At 41.5% G+C, this 17,552-nt stretch overlaps 1 protein-coding gene across 1 annotated transcript in view; it reads right to left on the bottom strand.

Moving 5' to 3' along the window:
• Positions 1-14,826, bottom strand: part of Esd (esterase D) — a 17,474-nt gene extending 2,648 nt beyond the window's left edge. Inside the window, exons 1-8 of the mRNA XM_021203415.1 lie at positions 14,741-14,826; positions 11,496-11,570; positions 9,027-9,115; positions 6,729-6,827; positions 5,874-5,998; positions 4,048-4,167; positions 2,644-2,742; positions 1,832-1,999 (exon numbers count right to left, since the gene is read on the bottom strand). Of these exons, the coding sequence (XP_021059074.1) occupies positions 1,832-1,999; positions 2,644-2,742; positions 4,048-4,167; positions 5,874-5,998; positions 6,729-6,827; positions 9,027-9,115; positions 11,496-11,563 (768 nt within the window). The 5' untranslated portion in view covers positions 11,564-11,570; positions 14,741-14,826. The remainder of the gene's footprint in view (positions 1-1,831; positions 2,000-2,643; positions 2,743-4,047; positions 4,168-5,873; positions 5,999-6,728; positions 6,828-9,026; positions 9,116-11,495; positions 11,571-14,740) is intronic.
• Positions 14,827-17,552: the final 2,726 nt, after the last annotated feature.

Below are 17,552 nucleotides of genomic sequence, written 5' to 3'. Positions count from 1 at the left end.
CACATCAAGAGAATCAAACCAAAAAACCTAACCAGCAGACCAGCTCTCAGACCCAAGGGGCTCTAAGGTCAAGAAGCTGAGCAGCCATCTGTGAGTGGCCTCTCTGAAGCCACCATTCTGCAGTGTCCACTCTGCTGATCCAATTACAGCACACCGAATGAAGTCTGCTTCATACTGCACAATAACTCTTCCAGCCTTGCTGGGAGGAAAATGAACCAACACATTGTGCCCACTTCAAGACTGATTGGTGATTTTAATAAACTCCTATGCTCATAGAAGAATTTACTATTCTGCCGTGGCTCCTCCCAAGAGAGCCAAACTCATTTCTTCATTGCTTGGGGTGCAGACAGGCATTTTAGAAATTAACAGACTGATTTTTTTTTCCTCACTAACAACGTCATCATGTTCTATCTCTAGGCTGTTGTTTAACAAACTCCATATATTTTCAGACTTTGCTAGGGCAGAGCTTTGTCTACAGAAACATCAGACTTTCCTGGCCCAGCCTCAGGGGAAGCACACAAAACATCCAGTATGCTAATGCAGTTAAGACCATCTGAACGAACATGATTATAGCTTACAGCCATAGGTGATGCAGTTAGACACAGTGCCAAACTTAGGACCAAACTGGAATTGGGGTTTCTCAGGTTGGCTATTGAACTAAATGCAATTGTGATGGGAAATACTGAAATAAGCTTTAAAAATGCTATTACTTAAATATTTGTGTGCAAACACGCACACACACACACTCACACACACACACACACACACACACACACACACACACACAGATCCATTTTTACGTATTGCACACGTTCAGACTACTCTGGTAAACAAGGAGTGACTAACCCTGTGGAAGCTGGGGTGGGAGCATGCTATGCCCAGTTTCCTCTTGGGCGAGCTCTTACTCATCCCTTCAGCACACTGCCTAGACAAGGCTAGAGCCACGACATGACAAAAGTTGTGGTCCTGATCTTGGTTAACAGTCCTGGTTCTACCACAGAGCATGACGGCAGGTAAGACATTTATAAGTGCAGGAGAGGAATGACCTCATTGGCTACTATGAAGACTGCAGATGAGCCCATGCTATGAGCACACAGTGTGAACTGCAGAAGACCACACAGCACACTGGCCAGGTCATATCTGACACATTCATTACCTTGAAGCTTGAACAAGTAAGTTTTTATAAATCATGATCTTACATGGTTTTCAGTGTTCATTTTTCACCTTGAAATGAATACTTTGTTTATAATATATTCTGAACCTTACGAATAGTTTTTAAAAAAAAAAAAAAAAAGTAAAATTTCTAAAACAAGAGCAGGATAAGGTGAATTGTGGACAGTCAAGAAAGTCTGCAAGCCAACCGCAATTGCCTCTTACGGCACTGGGACTACAGGCAGCGCACTGGAAGAGAGAAGCAAGAAGAGCCTACGAGACCAGACAGTGTTCAGTCTCTGAGGCCACGGTGTGCACATGAACCTCGCAGGGAGCGGGGCTGCCGAGCTGTAGGGTAGCAGTGGTGGATCTGGAAGGAAAGACACCCAACGATGAGGAAGCCAAAGCACCACTCACCCAAGGCCTTGAACTTCCTGTTCTGTGCAGCCTGATGATGGGCAAAACTGCTCCTACTTCTCACTGTCAAAAGCTTTCCTATTTAAATCAAACTGGCTTAGGTCTCACAAACCTCACTTCTGGTACCTTAAGGGAATTAAAAATTCTTCCTGTCAGTATTACCCTGTATCTTAAAATATCTACAATGAAGTTAAGAGTACTGTATATAATCTTGCTTTTTAGTGTTGCTTTTTAGATCAAGCTAAGATTTCCTGATACTTGCCTCTTGTAGCCTAAAAACAACAGGGATTTTCTTCTCTGTGCAGGCAGCTATGAAGTTATCAGGGAGTAACTGCCCATTTGAAAGAAACTCGTCATCTTTTCCTTGATCAATTAGGATGTCAATCTGGGAACCTGAATAGGACTTCACAAGACAGGTCGCATCATATGCCTGTAAAATGAAGAAACATTGAAAACTTAAAAGTGTCCAGAGCGATATTTTCCAAGATAGACTGTACTAGAACCAAAATTAAAAATTATTTTTTAACTTTTAGTCTGAGTCAGTCAGACATTCAATTTAATTTTTAAAAATTAATTTAGAAGTAATGGTAACTTAGAAATGTAAAAGCAATCACCAGCAGAGAAAGTCGTTTCTGGAAACTTCCATGATACAGAACCACTACAAACCAAGGTGACTATTATACAGTTGTCCCTGTGTGTCTGAGGATTGGTTCTAGAACCCTCTCAACGATCTTAACACCTGTAATGCTTACATACAATATAAAACAGCAATGCTTGCCTATAGCCCACACACGTCCTCCTAAGTACTTTAAATCCACCATTGATTATCCTGGTTCCTGTTAGTGTTAAGGTGAGGGAGCAGAGAAAACGACGGGAAAAGGTCTGAACATGTTAATGACAAACTTAACTAAAACCGAAGTTTCTTTTAGTTTAGCCTACAGATGTAGAACCCATGAGCACAGAGGAGTAACTATACAATAGTCAGCATATACAATTACAGTGTGTGTGTGTGTGTGGGGGGGGGTGTATGTGTAAACTTAAGAGTGAGAACAGAATTAGCAGTCAATCACCTACCTTCCATTTACTTTCATCTGGTCCCAAATATCCATTAAAAGCTTTTTTGCCCCAAGGACAGAGCACAGGGTTGCAAATCGGAGCAAATGCTGACACGGACTTCAGAGACAAAAGGAAAAAGTAAGTTATATTTTGCTAAATCAAATATGGACGTTTGCAACTTTCGACATCTGACTTAACATAAAGAACCTATTTCAAAACTTCACAGACCAAATTGTTCAATGCAAGTATGCCTTAAACAAAAGGCTGTGTTCAGGGTTTCTCCTCTTTAAGCTGTGATGATCTATACACTGGTGCCTTCCTTAGTGAACCGGTCATTAAATGAGGCATTTCTCTTCAGCAGTACCACAGAAGCAAGGTCTGCCTCACCATGCTGGCATTTCCAACAGCTTTCTGTTTGGACGCTGGTTCTCAATGGGCCTATAAGGCATCTCTTAGCTTTAGAATTCTCACTGTATATAATTCACAATGCTATTCCTATATTTAAAAGACAAAAAAAAAAAAAAAAAAAAAAAAACCCAAAAAACAAAAAACAAAACAAAAAAAAAACCAACCTGAGTTCACTTTTCTACTTTAGACCGTAAGTTCACTGACTCACTAAGAAAACTGGAAAGCTGAACACTTGTCCTAGTGCTGTGTTATGGAACTGCTCCGAGCAACATTTGTGCATCTCAGCACATGCACTCAGCACCCTAACCCTGAAATGACTGCTGTCCTTGCAAAGGAAAGGAAACAGATGAGACTGATCTAAGATGCTCAACAGCCTGGGTCTGAAAACTCGCATCCCCTTTTAAGCACACTTCATTTCAGTTGCTGAATTTAGTGTTTCAGTTGTAGGTTTTCAATCTTGGCTCATTAAAAGAAAAAAAAATCTACAAAGCCTTAAAGAAAGTGTGTCGGGGGACGGGGGATGCTGAGAGATATTTTTCAGCCAAGCTGCATTTCAACTCTCATTCAGAGCACTAAGAACATAAAATCCTTAAAATATGAGTGTTCTCCACTACAGCCAATCAAATTCAGCATTACAAAGACGTTTATCATGGAAAAAAAAATCACATAAATGAAATACAGATAGTGCCACATAATAACTCTAACCATCTAATCAAGACTAACAGTCATGAGGAAAAACTATGTTCAAAAGTAGAGTCTGAAAGAGCAATGAAAATATAAGTTATCTGTTCTTGTACTTCTACCAGGCCAGCAAGAACCATTCTGATGGAGTTCTTATGCTTTAATCTTACAGCATCTGTCATGTGGTCAAGTTGAATGCCTTCTGCCAACCTCATGAAACCCCACCCATAGAAATGTTTAATTTCCAATTCTAAGGCCACTTCAAAAGTTTAGTCTTTGAAATTCTCTATTATCCCCAGAAGTGTTTTTATTAATGAAGTTAGTGTTTCTTACTTTGTATTTTCCAGGATTTTTCAAAGCACAAATCAGAGCTCCGTGGCCTCCCATGGAGTGACCAAAAATAGACATCCTCTGTGGGTCCACTGGGAAATTGGCATTTATGAGTTGTGGAAGCTAGAAAAAATTTAGTAACATGATAAGAGCTCAGAGGAGATAAGTCAGACTTTTCCAAAGTACTATGTAATAGTAGCACAATCAATACTTCAAAAGCATAATTGTACAGGTGAAAACTAAAAGAAAAAAACCTCAGGTAGACAATGGTTATTTATGTGTCACTGAAAAATATGTGTGCAGATGGTTTTTTTTTTTTTTTTGAGATCTAACAGTGCATACCATCTGAGCTTTGTAAGTATAAATACATCTCCTGTTTGTAATTGCCAACATTTCAGAGGATACATGAAGCAATACTATGTACTAAAGAGAAATATATATATTTATGAGGCCACAGTAAAGAATAAACCATGGCATAGCAGTGGATAAACAAACAACGAATAATAAAATGACAGGGATTAATATACACTTTTCAATTAAAGTGTGCTCAGAGCTGGTAAGACGGTAAAGGCACTTGCCTCTAAGCCTGACAGCCTGGGACCCACACAGTGGTCAATACAGCAGAGAAACTTGCACACCAATGTCTCCTGCACCACTGTTCACAATACCTAAATCATGGAATCAACCTAGATGTCCATCAACAGAAGAACAGGTAACAAATGTGGTACATATGTATGGAACTGTATTTAGCCATGAAGAATGAAATTCTGTCATTTGCAAGAAAACGGATCTAACTAGATTACAGAATAATATGTTAAGCAAATTAAGTTAGATGAATAATTCGTGTTTTCTTTCATTGTGGATCCTAGAGTCTATACAGATACATAAAATCGCTTATGTGTATATGTCATGAAAGAAGCAAGTAGAGTGTCCAAATGTAACAGACCCACACTTAAGAGTGAGACTAAGAACAAAGGCTCACACAGACCACACACATTTTAAGTAAGTTTACTGTTCTGTGCTGGGCTGCGTTCAGGGCTATCCCAGAATGCATGTGGCCATATGCTGCAGGTTGGACACGTCTGATAGAGGAATGACTAGCAATGAGGGAACAGAAGTTAAAGGGTTGTATACCTGTGTGAAACTGCTCAAACCTTCTATAATGTACAATGAACATATGCTAGCAGGGAAAAAAAAAACCCCCACCAACATAATCGATATACAAACACAAATCAATAAAATATAAAAGCCCCACCAAAACATAATTGCTGTCTAGGGTGTAAAAATTATGGGTGACTGGGTGCTGGCTTATGCCTTAATGGTAGAGTTCTTGCCTAGTATGCATGAGACCCTGAGTTTGACACCAATCACCAATGCAACAAACAACTCACCTCAAACTATATATGATTATATTTTAATTGTTTCTGAGTTTTTATGATACATGTGATTAACTCCGGGAAATGCATATACTGAATATAAATATTAATAAAAGAAGTCATGCTTTGCCATTTACCCTTTCTAGTCAGGTCCTTCTTGCTACCCAAGACACCTGACTGAACCAGCTCTAGGACATGAAGGACTGTTGTGTGTGCAATGTTGAGATAACCTGGGAAGTATCACAGATGGGCATAGAACTACAAAAATCTGCACTTACTCTTAACTTAAACTGCACGAGCTATAATATTAGGAACTCTTGGAATTTTCTCTAAATTAAAATTGTTTTTCCAGTGCCACTCCTATATTAAAATTCTCAGGTTTGGAAGGGTTTTGTATGTGAAACTAAACTCCCAGTGGTCATCAGTTAATAACTACGAGACAAACTAGATTACCTCCTCCGTGACGTAAGAGTACATTCTGTAGTTGGCTTTCCAAGGATCTTCGGTGGCATTCACGTAAAACCCAGCACCAGTGCCAAAGTCCCAGCTGTCATCTTCTCCTTTAATATTGCAGCCACCTAGCAAGGAAGAGCTTAGACGGTCAGTAAGTCCCCAGGTGTAGCATGCTAGTTTTAGTAGGGTACAGTGGCACCTCCTATAACGTCAGCACTTGAGAGGCTGAGACAGGGTACTCGTTAGTCAGCCTATCAGCCTCCATCGTAAAATAACCCCCACTACACACGCCGTCAGCTGCATATGTGAGCCCACACACAATGGAACGGTCACGAAACATTCAATTTTCTTTTACTTTTTGAGATACATAACGGGATTCAACTTTCTGTGTCCTTTAACCTTGAATGGTACGTGCCACTTGTGCTGGCCAACGAGGTAAGACCTTCCAACCAGAGAGAACCAGGGGTCAAGGTAAGCTCTCCTAGCTTGAACGTTACTCTATTACAAGTGGCTCGTGTGCTCTTCACTTTTCATGACTGTGTGGTGATGCTTTCCCTGCCAGTCTCCCAGACTGCTAACCCTTCCTTAATTCTCTCTTAATTCTCATGACCTTGAGGAGACAGACGTCAAGGTTAAAAAGGTGATAATGTCTTCTAGTATTCTCTGTAGTGATTTCATCCTGTCTCCCCACTCTGCTCCCAGAATGGTATTTCAGAGTCGTGGTGCTGCTCGTATGACCAAAAGGTAACAATGGCAGAAACTTGAGAGGAACTGTATAATGGGTATTATCCTACTTATACAACTTAGATTTGAAGATTTAGTGGTTTATAAAGCATTTCAATCAAGGATACTTACGAGGGCTGGTATCAGGGGCAATGACCACAAGGCCGTGCTCGGAGGCAGCTTGCTGATAGCCAGACTTTGATATGAAATTCTGTTCTGTGCAAGTTAAACCTGAAGATGAAAAAGGATGCTATGTTAAGCTACACTGTGAGTATTCTACAAGCTTCAACTTTTTATTATTCAGAAGATCAGCTAGCTCAGTGTTATTAGGTACCTAACACTGATGCGAGAGTGGGCAAAAGCAAACTTGCAATGATGCCTGAGGTGAACCCGAAACACTTATAGTTGTTAGCCCACAACAGACAGAGGTTAAGACTGCTCACAATCAGTAACATTAAAGTCGACAGCTGAATGCTCTCGGCACCTACAGAACTGCCTTCAGACAAGATCCTTACTGACCTCCATTTGTTCCTCTGAAGACTAGAGACAGAACTGACTGCCTCTCCCTCATAAGCAGATCGTATATGACAACACATAATGTCCCCTGAAGGGTACCTTGTACATAGTGAGGATCTGAGAAATCAGGACTTCATTTCCAAAGTCTATTTTCAGCACCTCACTAATACAATTATCCTGTCACGTGATGTAAACAGACAGGAACTATATTTATACTCACAAAGCCCAGATGGCATGCCCTGTTAGATTTCAACTCTGATCTGGGTCTCTAAGCAAAGGGTAAGATTTTACTAGGTCACTATATGTAAGTAGCAGAAAAAGCATAGGCCTGGACGAACTCGGAAAACTGCACGTGACCTTGGGCAGTACTTAGCTTCTCGGGGCCTGTCTTCTATGACTTATATGATTTCTACGGTATCTTTAGCTATACAATTAGCATGTGTTCTAATCAAATATCTAATTTTATTACTACTGCTGCTGGCATATCTATCACTTTTAAGAAAATCTAAACTTGTGGCGGTTTGACTAAGGAATACCATTTGAATACTTAGTCCCCAGGTGATGGCACCGTTTGGGTATGGGAGGCACGGAGGTCTCTGTGCTCACAGATAAACCACTGGGGAAGCAGGAACATTAAACACACAGGGTTGTCTCTTCAATGCCCCAGATATTAGCCTGTTTTCCACCCAGAAGGCTGAGAGCAGATCTCGTTAATACCCTGGTGACCTTGTCACTATCTGTGTGGCTGAGACCACACCACATCTTCCCTCAGACCCTTATCATAAGCTTGTTTTTTTTTTCAGTTAAATTATACACACTGTATTTATGGAAGATGCCAGTTGTAGTCAAGCTATAGACCCCATCTTTATGGAAGATGTCACACATACTTTACAAAGAGTTTCAGTGCAGTCATGGCTTAAGCTTTGGTGTGCACACAGGATTGAGGTAATTATCACCAGGAAGTTTTTCACCATACTGTGCTGTGGTTAAATAGGTCTCAAATAAACTACTGGAAGTCAGACTGGCTGCGGGTTGAGCTGAATCTCCTTCTTGCTTCCCCTGGATCTACACTATGCTTGCCATGGTGTGTGCAGAGAGTCTCCACATCTGGGGAGGTTTAAGAGCTACACACTAGAAGAATTATATCACTGCGGAGAGGCTTTCAGAGTATAAACCCGCTCTCTTCCTGTTCGATTCCTCTGTTTCACGCTTTCAGTTGAGAGTGTGACCTCACAGATTCCTGCTTCTGCCGCCGGCCATGCCATGCGGCCTCCTCCCATGCATCCCTGGCATAATGGAGTTCAGTATTCAGACACATCTAGGAAGTGACTTGTCTGTAGTTTCTAATGCACGAGTCTTTGCGTTCCAGTTCTATCTCATACTGTTCTCTTTGACCGCTAAGGTCTTTGCAAACTTCAGAAATGCTTAGGCAGGTACAAATTATGTGTAAGATTTCCAAATCTTTATCTGTGAGTGCTAAACTTTACATTTTCAGTTAAGTTACTTGGTCTAATTGAAAAGGAAATAAAAATGTAATTCTAGGTCTAAAGTTATTCTCAAGAAAAAGTTACAAAATAGACTATGATAGCCTTTTAAATTTTAAAAACATTTATTACTTTTTAATTATGTGTACATACGTGTGCACATGTGAGTACAGGCAGCTGTACCCTCAGAAGCTAGCAGATGGTGTTGGATCCCTGGATCTGCAGTTACAGCAAGTTGTAAACTGCCTGATATGGACTCCAGAAGCCAAACTTTAGTCTTCTACTAGAGCAGTACATGCTCTTAACCACTGAGCTGTCTCTCCAGCCCCACCTGAAGTTTCCAATAAATGACCCAAAAACTATAGAAGTAGGTCACAATAAAAAGGTTAAGGCAGAACTCATTCATGAAATCCAAAAGTAAAATACTTACCAGACAGCCAGTAAAGCGCTGGGCACTTTCCACTCTCGGCCTGGGGTGGTAGGTAGACAGCAAATTTCATTTTACATTTCAGCTCAACACTGTAATATCACAGAAAATATGAATGTCTTTCATTAATCAGGACCAAAACTAGTAATTTAGCATTTTATAAAAAGGAAGATGATACAGTAAAGAATTTTTTAAAATGTGATTTAACATTCAAAGGAAGTACCAACATTTAAGATACAAAGGAAGTACCAATATTTAAGATATTACTTAGCTCCTTAAAAAGAGAAGGAAGCCAGTTTAGTGGACTAAGCTATTCCCCAGCCTGAGCCTATGTTTTGAGGCTGCATACATCCCAAATGTTAAATATAATTCTCAGTGTAGCACTTCTATTAAAAAGTATTTATTTCGGGGCTGGAGAGATGGCTCAGCAATAGCACTGACTGCTCTTCCAGAGGTCCTGAGTTCAATTCCCAGCAACCACATGGTGACTCACAACCATCTGTAATGAGATCTGATGCCCTCTTCTGGTGTGTCTGAAGACAGCAACAGTGTACTTAAATATCTCTTTTTTTTAAAAAAAAGAAAAGAAAAGATGTTCCACGCGTACTAGAGAAGATGTGATTTTCTGTACCTGTGTGTTCGATGTCTCCATGTCTGAAGAGAGCAACGGTGTACTCATATACATAAAGTAAATAAATAACCCTTTGAAAAACGTCTCTATTTCTATGAGATATGATACACTAAAGCAACTCCTATAAAAAATGGATCTCAGAAACATGTCTGCTCAGTTCTGCCTTGCTTCTGAGTACTGAAGTGCTCCGCATCCTTCCTCTGTCATCATTAATGTTTTATCAGAGCCACTTTGCCTGCACCTAGCCACTTCTGTCTCCCGGTTCCCTGTCTACAGCTCTCAGTCGAGCCCCTCCCTCTGGGGAAGTGTGCTGCCCAGCTCTTTGCAGAAAAGAGCACATGGGAAATGTATGAAAAATGTTTTCATTCTCTCCACAGGTCATGTGGCTAGGCATAGGCTCTTCCTTCAGAATTGAAGGCACCACGGCCCTCTCCTTGATTCTGGTGTGGCTCACAAACTAACCTCATTTTCAAAAAACAAACAAACAAACAACAACACGAAACATTAATCGATTTCCCCTCTGAATGTTTAGAAATGTTCTTTGTTCCCAACGATGATCTGATACTTCACAGCACTGTTAGTGCTTTCACCCACGGTGCTTGACAGCCTTTCCAAGCTGACCACATTTAGAGTTCTAGAATTACCCCCATCCATTTATTTATTGATCTGCTGTGTTAGCGTGCACTGTGTACACACCACAGTATATGTGCGGGACTCAGGGTAGCTTGTGGGAGTCCATTCTTCCCTTCTACCACATGGCGCTGGGGTGTGGTGGCTGGAATATGAATGGCCCCCACTGACTCACAGATTTGGAAGCTTAGTCACAAGGGTGTGGCACTATTTGCAAGGATTAAAAGGTGTGGTCTGGTCAAGAAAATGTTTCACTAGGGGTTGAGCTTTGGGGTTTCAAAAGCCCTTATCTATGGATCAGGATATAGCTCTCAGCTATGTCTCCAGCACCACGTCTGCTGTGGCCATGCTTCCCACCATGATGATAATAAACTAAACTTCCCAAAGTCTAAGCAAGCTCCCAGTTAAATGCTTTTCCATATAGGAGTTGCCTTGGTCTTGGTGTCTCTTCACAGCAACAGAACAGTGACTGAGACATGGAGAAAGCAGCAATCTGACCCTCCAGGAGGTTGAGGCAATCTGACAGCTCTCATTTTCAAAATAAACTTTTAACTGCTCATCATGTAGGCTCCAGGTTTATCTTGCCAGTGTTGTCAGTATATCTTAGGAATTTAGTTTCTTAGGCCTTGCTAATAAGCTAGATAGCATGTGACTATCTGCATCTAAAATACTGTTCTCAGCTCCTGCCCTCTGCTTCTTTATCTCCTGTTGGTGCATATGCACATGATGAGGGGTGTGTGTGTGTGTGTGTGTGTGTGTATGTGTGTGTGTTTTGAATGTATTTCTTTGTGTGTGTATACTTAATGCATCTGTGTATGTATGTATGTGTATTTAATGCATTTACATAATGACATATGATCAGATTTCAGGAGGTAGTGGAGGCAAATATGTCTGTCGATGCTGCCAATTTAATCAAGTCTAGGTTTCTTTATTATATTAGAAGATTCACAAGGAAGCTGTTGCCTGAAATTTTAATAAAAACACAGATGGTTTTCCAGAAAATTTTAGAAGACTATCAAACCAAACCCAAGACAGTCTATAGGCTCTCCTTCTCCTATCTCACAGCGCCCAGTCCAGAAATGGTTAACTTTGCTGGCGCTGTCAGATAGACAGTGCGCATCAGAGAGAAAGCGGGTTCATTAGTGAAGGTATTGTTTAAAACTACAACAAAGCAGATGATAAAACCCGAATAAAAGGTATCTTACGCTTACCTGCTATGTTCGAAAACTTTCTGGAGCCCACCAAAGCACCTGTTGCTGGAAATTTGTTTGAGCGCCATTCTACTCCTGGGATGAAGAGGAATCCCGTTAATTAAAGGCTTTCCCCACTCCGGACAGGGTTTCTCTGCATATCCCTAGATGTTCCCTTACTTACGACTCAGCTGGCTTGAAACTGGGATTAAAGTGCTGAGATTAAAGGCGCATGCCAACACATGCCCAACCTATTAAAGGCCCCTGAAACCCCTGAAACAGAAGTGTTCTCAGATCAGTTATCGAAACACAGCAGTTTTCACACTCATACATACAGCATGGGCACTTGCTTGATTCTGGAAAGGGTCAGTACTGTGAGGTTTCCTGCTGTTACTGTTGCGGACCGCCTCACGGCCTTTCAAAACAGATACTAGGTTACTGATTAATTTAGAAAATTACTGAACAATTACAGCACCAGAGGCATTTTTCTATGCACATCTAGGAGTTTTTGTAGGAAAGTGACAAGAGATTTTTGAAAGTGCATAGTAAAATCTGGAAATTCATTTTTTTAATCATAAATACCTATTATGTAGAGAAGAATCGAACTGATTCTGAGGTATAGCTGGCATGGAAAGATTTCCTTTCCACTTCTTGAAGTTCTTTCTATATAATACAGAATATAAACTAAAGTGACAGACACCAGGAAGACACGTTACCACGTTGGTGGTCTTATCAGTGATGACACTCACTGGGTGCTGACTGGATGCTATTCTAGGCTACTCTTAGAAGTGTAACTCTAGTTTGAAAAGTGAATTTTGGAAATGTTTTTGCACAATTAAGAGTAATTTCAGTCCTGTCTCTTAATCTGGATACTCAGTTGTACAGTGGAGAATTGAGATTTGAACTTTGGTAGGCTAACATCAGAGATCTTAGCTGCTTTGTGGTCCGGCCTCCTAGAGGATCATGGAACATTCTGTTTCCTTTTCTCTTTTGTTTAAAAAAAAAAAAAAAAAAGATATTCCAGATGAGCCAATTCCATAGGATTAGGGTAGTTACACATTGATAAAGTACTCTCCGTTCATAGATAGCTTGATTTGTAACATACAAAATATTAACTTTTAATGTTTCATATATTATTGCAAATATTGCTTCTTTGTCACATGGATATTTGTCATATGAACATAGTCTGGTCTACGTTAGTACAGACAGTCAGAACAGGGAGGGTTTTAGTCAAGGACATATTACATATATGACAGTGATCCTGTAAAAGTATAGTAGAGCTGAAAATTCCTGTCAGCCAGGACACACATAGCTGCAGAGGGAAGACAACACCAAGTGACAGATTTCAGAGAACCATTTGCAAAGCTCAGCGAGCTCCTTACATACTTTAAAAACATGAGCCAAAATATCACATGGATTTTATCAATGGAAAGGAAAGCTCATGTGCACCAGCCACTTAAAAGTCAAACTCAAGATGACAGAAATAAGTAAGCTACTGTCTGCAGAGGGGGGGGGGGGAGGAAGAGCCTCCTGCAGGTGCTCACTACAGACAGCATTCTGGAGAAGGAACTGTGTCTGTCAGGGAGGACAGCTCCATACATGTACCCTGGGATGAAATGTGGATGCAGAAGACAGTAATATTGATGGGAGTGGGCCTATGAATCAACCCTGAAGATTGTGGGATCGTGTCTTCGTTTTTATAGAAAGTTTTTGTGAAAACTAAAAACAGAAAAAAAGCTGAAAAAATTTAAAAATAAAATTAGTTTGCATCACTGTGTAATGAATGTTAAAAAGTTCTAAAAACTACAAAGTTTATAAAATAAAAAGTTAAAGTGTGAATAAGATATTTTTAAAATAGATTTAGTGTAGCTTTGTCCAGGTCACTTAGATTCCCTAACTCGTAGCAAAATTTACTTACTGACTTGCTTTAGACCTGTAAGCTCTAGTGACAAAAAGCATTCTTTTACTGACATTCTATTTGTTGAAAATCTTTTATGCCATATTTTACTCCACCTCCGTTGTGTGCAGACACACCAGTAGTTGCATTGCGTTGGAATTGCCTACCACATACAGTTGACTTAGTCACAAACCTTTGACAATGGCAACACACTTTTTGCTGCTTCACACTGAATAGACATTCTGCTGCTTTGGGGAGGTCACAAATTCACAGTCCTGATCACCATTTCTTTACTCAAAGACCCCCCCACACCTCTATTTCACTCAGCCCCCAACCCCCCACCCCCGACCCCACACCCCTGTCCCAGTTCTCTTCACAAACTTTCCCCCTCACTCACAGTCCCTAAATTCCAAACACATCTTCTGGGCTGAAAAATCTAAACCTGTCTTTTCTTTCATATTCAAATTTTTAAGCATTAGTGCCAGAACTGCTATGTACTTCTATCGCTATAGCAAAACCCAGCACATTTAAAATTAAACTTAGATCCTTGCCTGTACAGCCTATCTTACATCTGAAATGTCTCAAAAGTTGAACTTTAAAAGTTTCGTTGCACGCGCCCTAAATCCCAGGAGAACCAGGCGTTCTAGGATAGCCTGGTCTACAAAGTGAGTTCCAGGACAGTCAGAACTACAGTGTCTCAGAAACAAAATAAAACAAAATCCCAGTATCATCAGAGCAATTATATATAGCTAAGAGCTCATTAAAACCTTAGTCTACTTTCTTACTAGTATGTCCCACTACAAACAATACCGTTATAGAAGCCCGGGGTTTCAGTCCTTTAACTTCTCAAGGAATGCCTTTAGGCCTAATTATGGCCTACATAAAAAATAGTGAATTTTATTAATTTTCAATAGCATAAGTGCCATCTTTCTGACGACTCAACCACAAATGACCTCTTGACGGCAGCATACACCTGAATTGTTATCACTGGGCACGGCCTCGCGCGCGCTGCCGATGACACCTCAGGGCCCTAGTGGCGTCGCCTGCAGCCCAAGCTGGGTTCGGGAAGGGAAAGCGTTCCCGGGGCTCGGCGCGGGAGTGCTCTGCGAAATGCTGCACCGGCGGGCACTCCAGCCACCCGAGCTTCCGAGCGAGCCTGGCGCCCCAGGTCACACATTGTTTCCAGCTCTCCGAAGTTAAAGCGATTAGCAGGCCCGGCGGGACGAGGCCTGCCCTGCCGCGGCGGGAAGGGTGCAGAGATCGTCACCATTCCCCGCTGCTATCACCACCGCAGGTCCAGGCGTCCGCGCACAGCCGCCCGACACCAGGTAGTGGAGAATGCCAGGACTCGAAACCCACTCCATCTTACCTCGATGAGGGGCAGCTCCGACCACGCCAGGGAAGAAGGGTGGGGCTTCCGCCTCGAGCCCTGCCCCTGGCTCCTCCCACACCACATGCCCCGCCCCTGCCTCCAGGGCGGGTCCTACGTAGAGGCTCCTCCCTTCGGGCCTTTGACCACTCACTCTGGCCCCTTCTCACGTCCCCGCCCTCAAGTCCTCCCTTTCCCCGCCCCTCCTCTCCCCAGCCCGCCCTCCTGGGCTGCTCCCATTCTGAGACTCCGCCCCCAGGGCGCTCACTCTCCCCGCAGTCCTGCCCTACGGATACACCCCCAGGGAAACCCTGAGCTCCCGGGGCTCCGCCCCTCCCCTACAAGGCCATTCCCAAGAGCCTTTTCGCGAGGTCCCTGTTTCCGCGGTGTGTCAGGGTGAGCCAGAAGTGTGTCTGTTATGATACTGGACCTCTAGACCTCTGTAGCCTGCTTCAGATGCTTCCAGAAGGCAACAAGAGAGTGAGGCTCTAGTACACCAGCCGGCCTCCCCCAGTTAACTTGTGGAAAGGGCTTGTGTGGAACTGCAGTTGTTTGGAAACCTGAGCAGAAATTTCACTTTTCCACCCTCTTTCCACATCTACACTGCTGCATCTGCTCGAGTTGGAGCTTCTAGGGGGAGGGCACAGAAACTCTTTTCAAGGTCCATTTTTCTCCCCTCTTCCCTCAATAAAAGTTGAACTGTGTCAGGGTTCCTGGTTAATCATTTACAGCAGTTCTCAACTTCATCCAATTTAACCAGCAAGTGTACTTTGTTCAGAAAATTAAATATAACAGGCAGTTTTTAAAACCAGTATTTAGGCTGTTAGGTTGTGAATACTATGTATAACCTGTAAGGTTGTCTGGCTTGATAATCACGCAGCCTGTGCGTTTGCAACAGACGGTCAGTTAGAAGGACCCAGTGCCTGCTCTGTGTGTATAGGTTCTCCGTCTTAGTTTTGCTAGGGGACTTGAAATTATGTGGTTAGTCTTGTTAAAAAACAAGTAGGTGAACTGAACTCAATGGAATATAACCTAAGTGTGGATGAGCTGCCACGCAGAACGTTGCTTTTCTGTGTCATGTAACAGGCATTTGTGTAACCTGTTTAATGGTTAACAAAAGAACGTTATTTTGAGAAAGCATTAAGGTAAATTCTTAAAATTATTATTATTAACAGGGTCTTAGATGTAATTCTGGCTAGCCTGAAACTTACTATGTAGACCAGCTGGCCTTGAACTCAGAAATCCGCCTGCCTTTGTCTCCCGAATGCTGGCTTTAAAGATATACTCTATCACTCCCAGGTTAACTACTTTTAAATGTAATTTACTGAAAAGGTAATTTTTTTTCAAACTGAGTTTCACAGTTGAAGTAATAAAAGAATACCCAAGTCTGCAAATTCTTTCTAATTGATAAATGCTTGAACAAAGTTTAAAGGGTGTTCAGTTAGTATCTTGATCTCTTTAAGGTACAGACTAACCCCAAAGGGTTCTTGTATCCATATTAGTGGTAATAATCATAATGACAGTTTCTCTCAGTCAGCATGAAATTATACTAGATCAAAACTTCTACTTTCAAGAATATTAATATTATATATTGTTATTTGGGTGTGAAAGTAAAGAAAACTGAATCAGAAAGTAATGTTGATATTTCTGATAATGAAAATGAATGAATAGTAATCACTTAAAGACATATGTCCAAAATTACCTAGAGCAGTGGTCCTCAACGTTCCTAATACTGTGACCATTTAATACAGTTCCTTGTGTTGTGGTGACTCCCAACCATAAAATTATTTTTGTTGTTACTTTATAGCTGTAATTTTGCTACTGTTATGAATCATAATGTAAATATCTGGTTTTTGATGGCCTTATGTGACCCCTGTGAAAGGGCCATTTGGCCCTCCAAAAGGGGTGCACCCCACAGGTTAAGAACTGCTGACCTATAAGTATGTGACTGAGAATATTAAGTTTCTCAGTTTGAATGAATATGAGCTATGAGCGGGATGCAATTAATAAAAGAGCTCAATGAAAATGATGAAAACTCTAATCTGCTTCAGATCTGTGGGAATGGGGATTGTCTTGGCTTTCCAAAAACTTTATACACTGGGCTAGAGCATATCAGAAATCTATTTACTGTGATTTTGAAGGCTGAAAATCCAAGATCAAGTAGTTGGGCAATACTGTTCCTGGTGGGGGCTCTCTTTCTGCAAAGAGCAGGAGTTCTGGTCCCTTCATCTTTTGTCAGGGGCATTAGTCACACGTGTGAGGACCTTGTGCTTGTCGCATAGTTGTCACCATAATTATCTACTTCCAGATGCCATCTAAGGACTTAGGCTTCAGTTTTCAATTTGAGAAATGCAAATGTTGAGTCTGCATCAAACTAATAGTCTACGTAAGGATGCTGGGATTCTGGACATCTAGATGCCTGATTCTAAAATACGTGTTAACCTGTCAAGTTAATGAACCTAGGTCTGAGTCTAGCAATATGCATCTTTTAGAACCCCGTCTCTTTCCTCTGTGAAAGAATTTAATTTAATTCTCTACACAGGTCAGTGTGTGAGTGTGTGTGTGTGTGTGTGTGTGTGTGTGTGTGTGTGTGTGTATGTGCATGTGCACATGCATGTGCATGTGTGTATGTACACGCACATGTGAGAGAGCATGAGTGCATGATGGGAGCCAGTGTTTGTGTCCATGCCATATACATATGGAGACTGGAGATCAACACTAGGTATCTTCCTCAGTTGCTCTTCACCTTATCTTTTGAGACAGGGTCTCTCATTGAACAGAGTTCAACAACTGATTGAACTAGCTGCCCAGG

The sequence above is a fragment of the Mus pahari genome, chromosome 8 (genome assembly GCF_900095145.1).
Source record: "Mus pahari chromosome 8, PAHARI_EIJ_v1.1, whole genome shotgun sequence".
Classification (NCBI taxonomy): Eukaryota; Metazoa; Chordata; class Mammalia; order Rodentia; family Muridae; genus Mus; species Mus pahari.
Note: the sequence above shows the minus strand (reverse complement) of the source record. Positions and strands in the feature narration are given on the sequence as shown.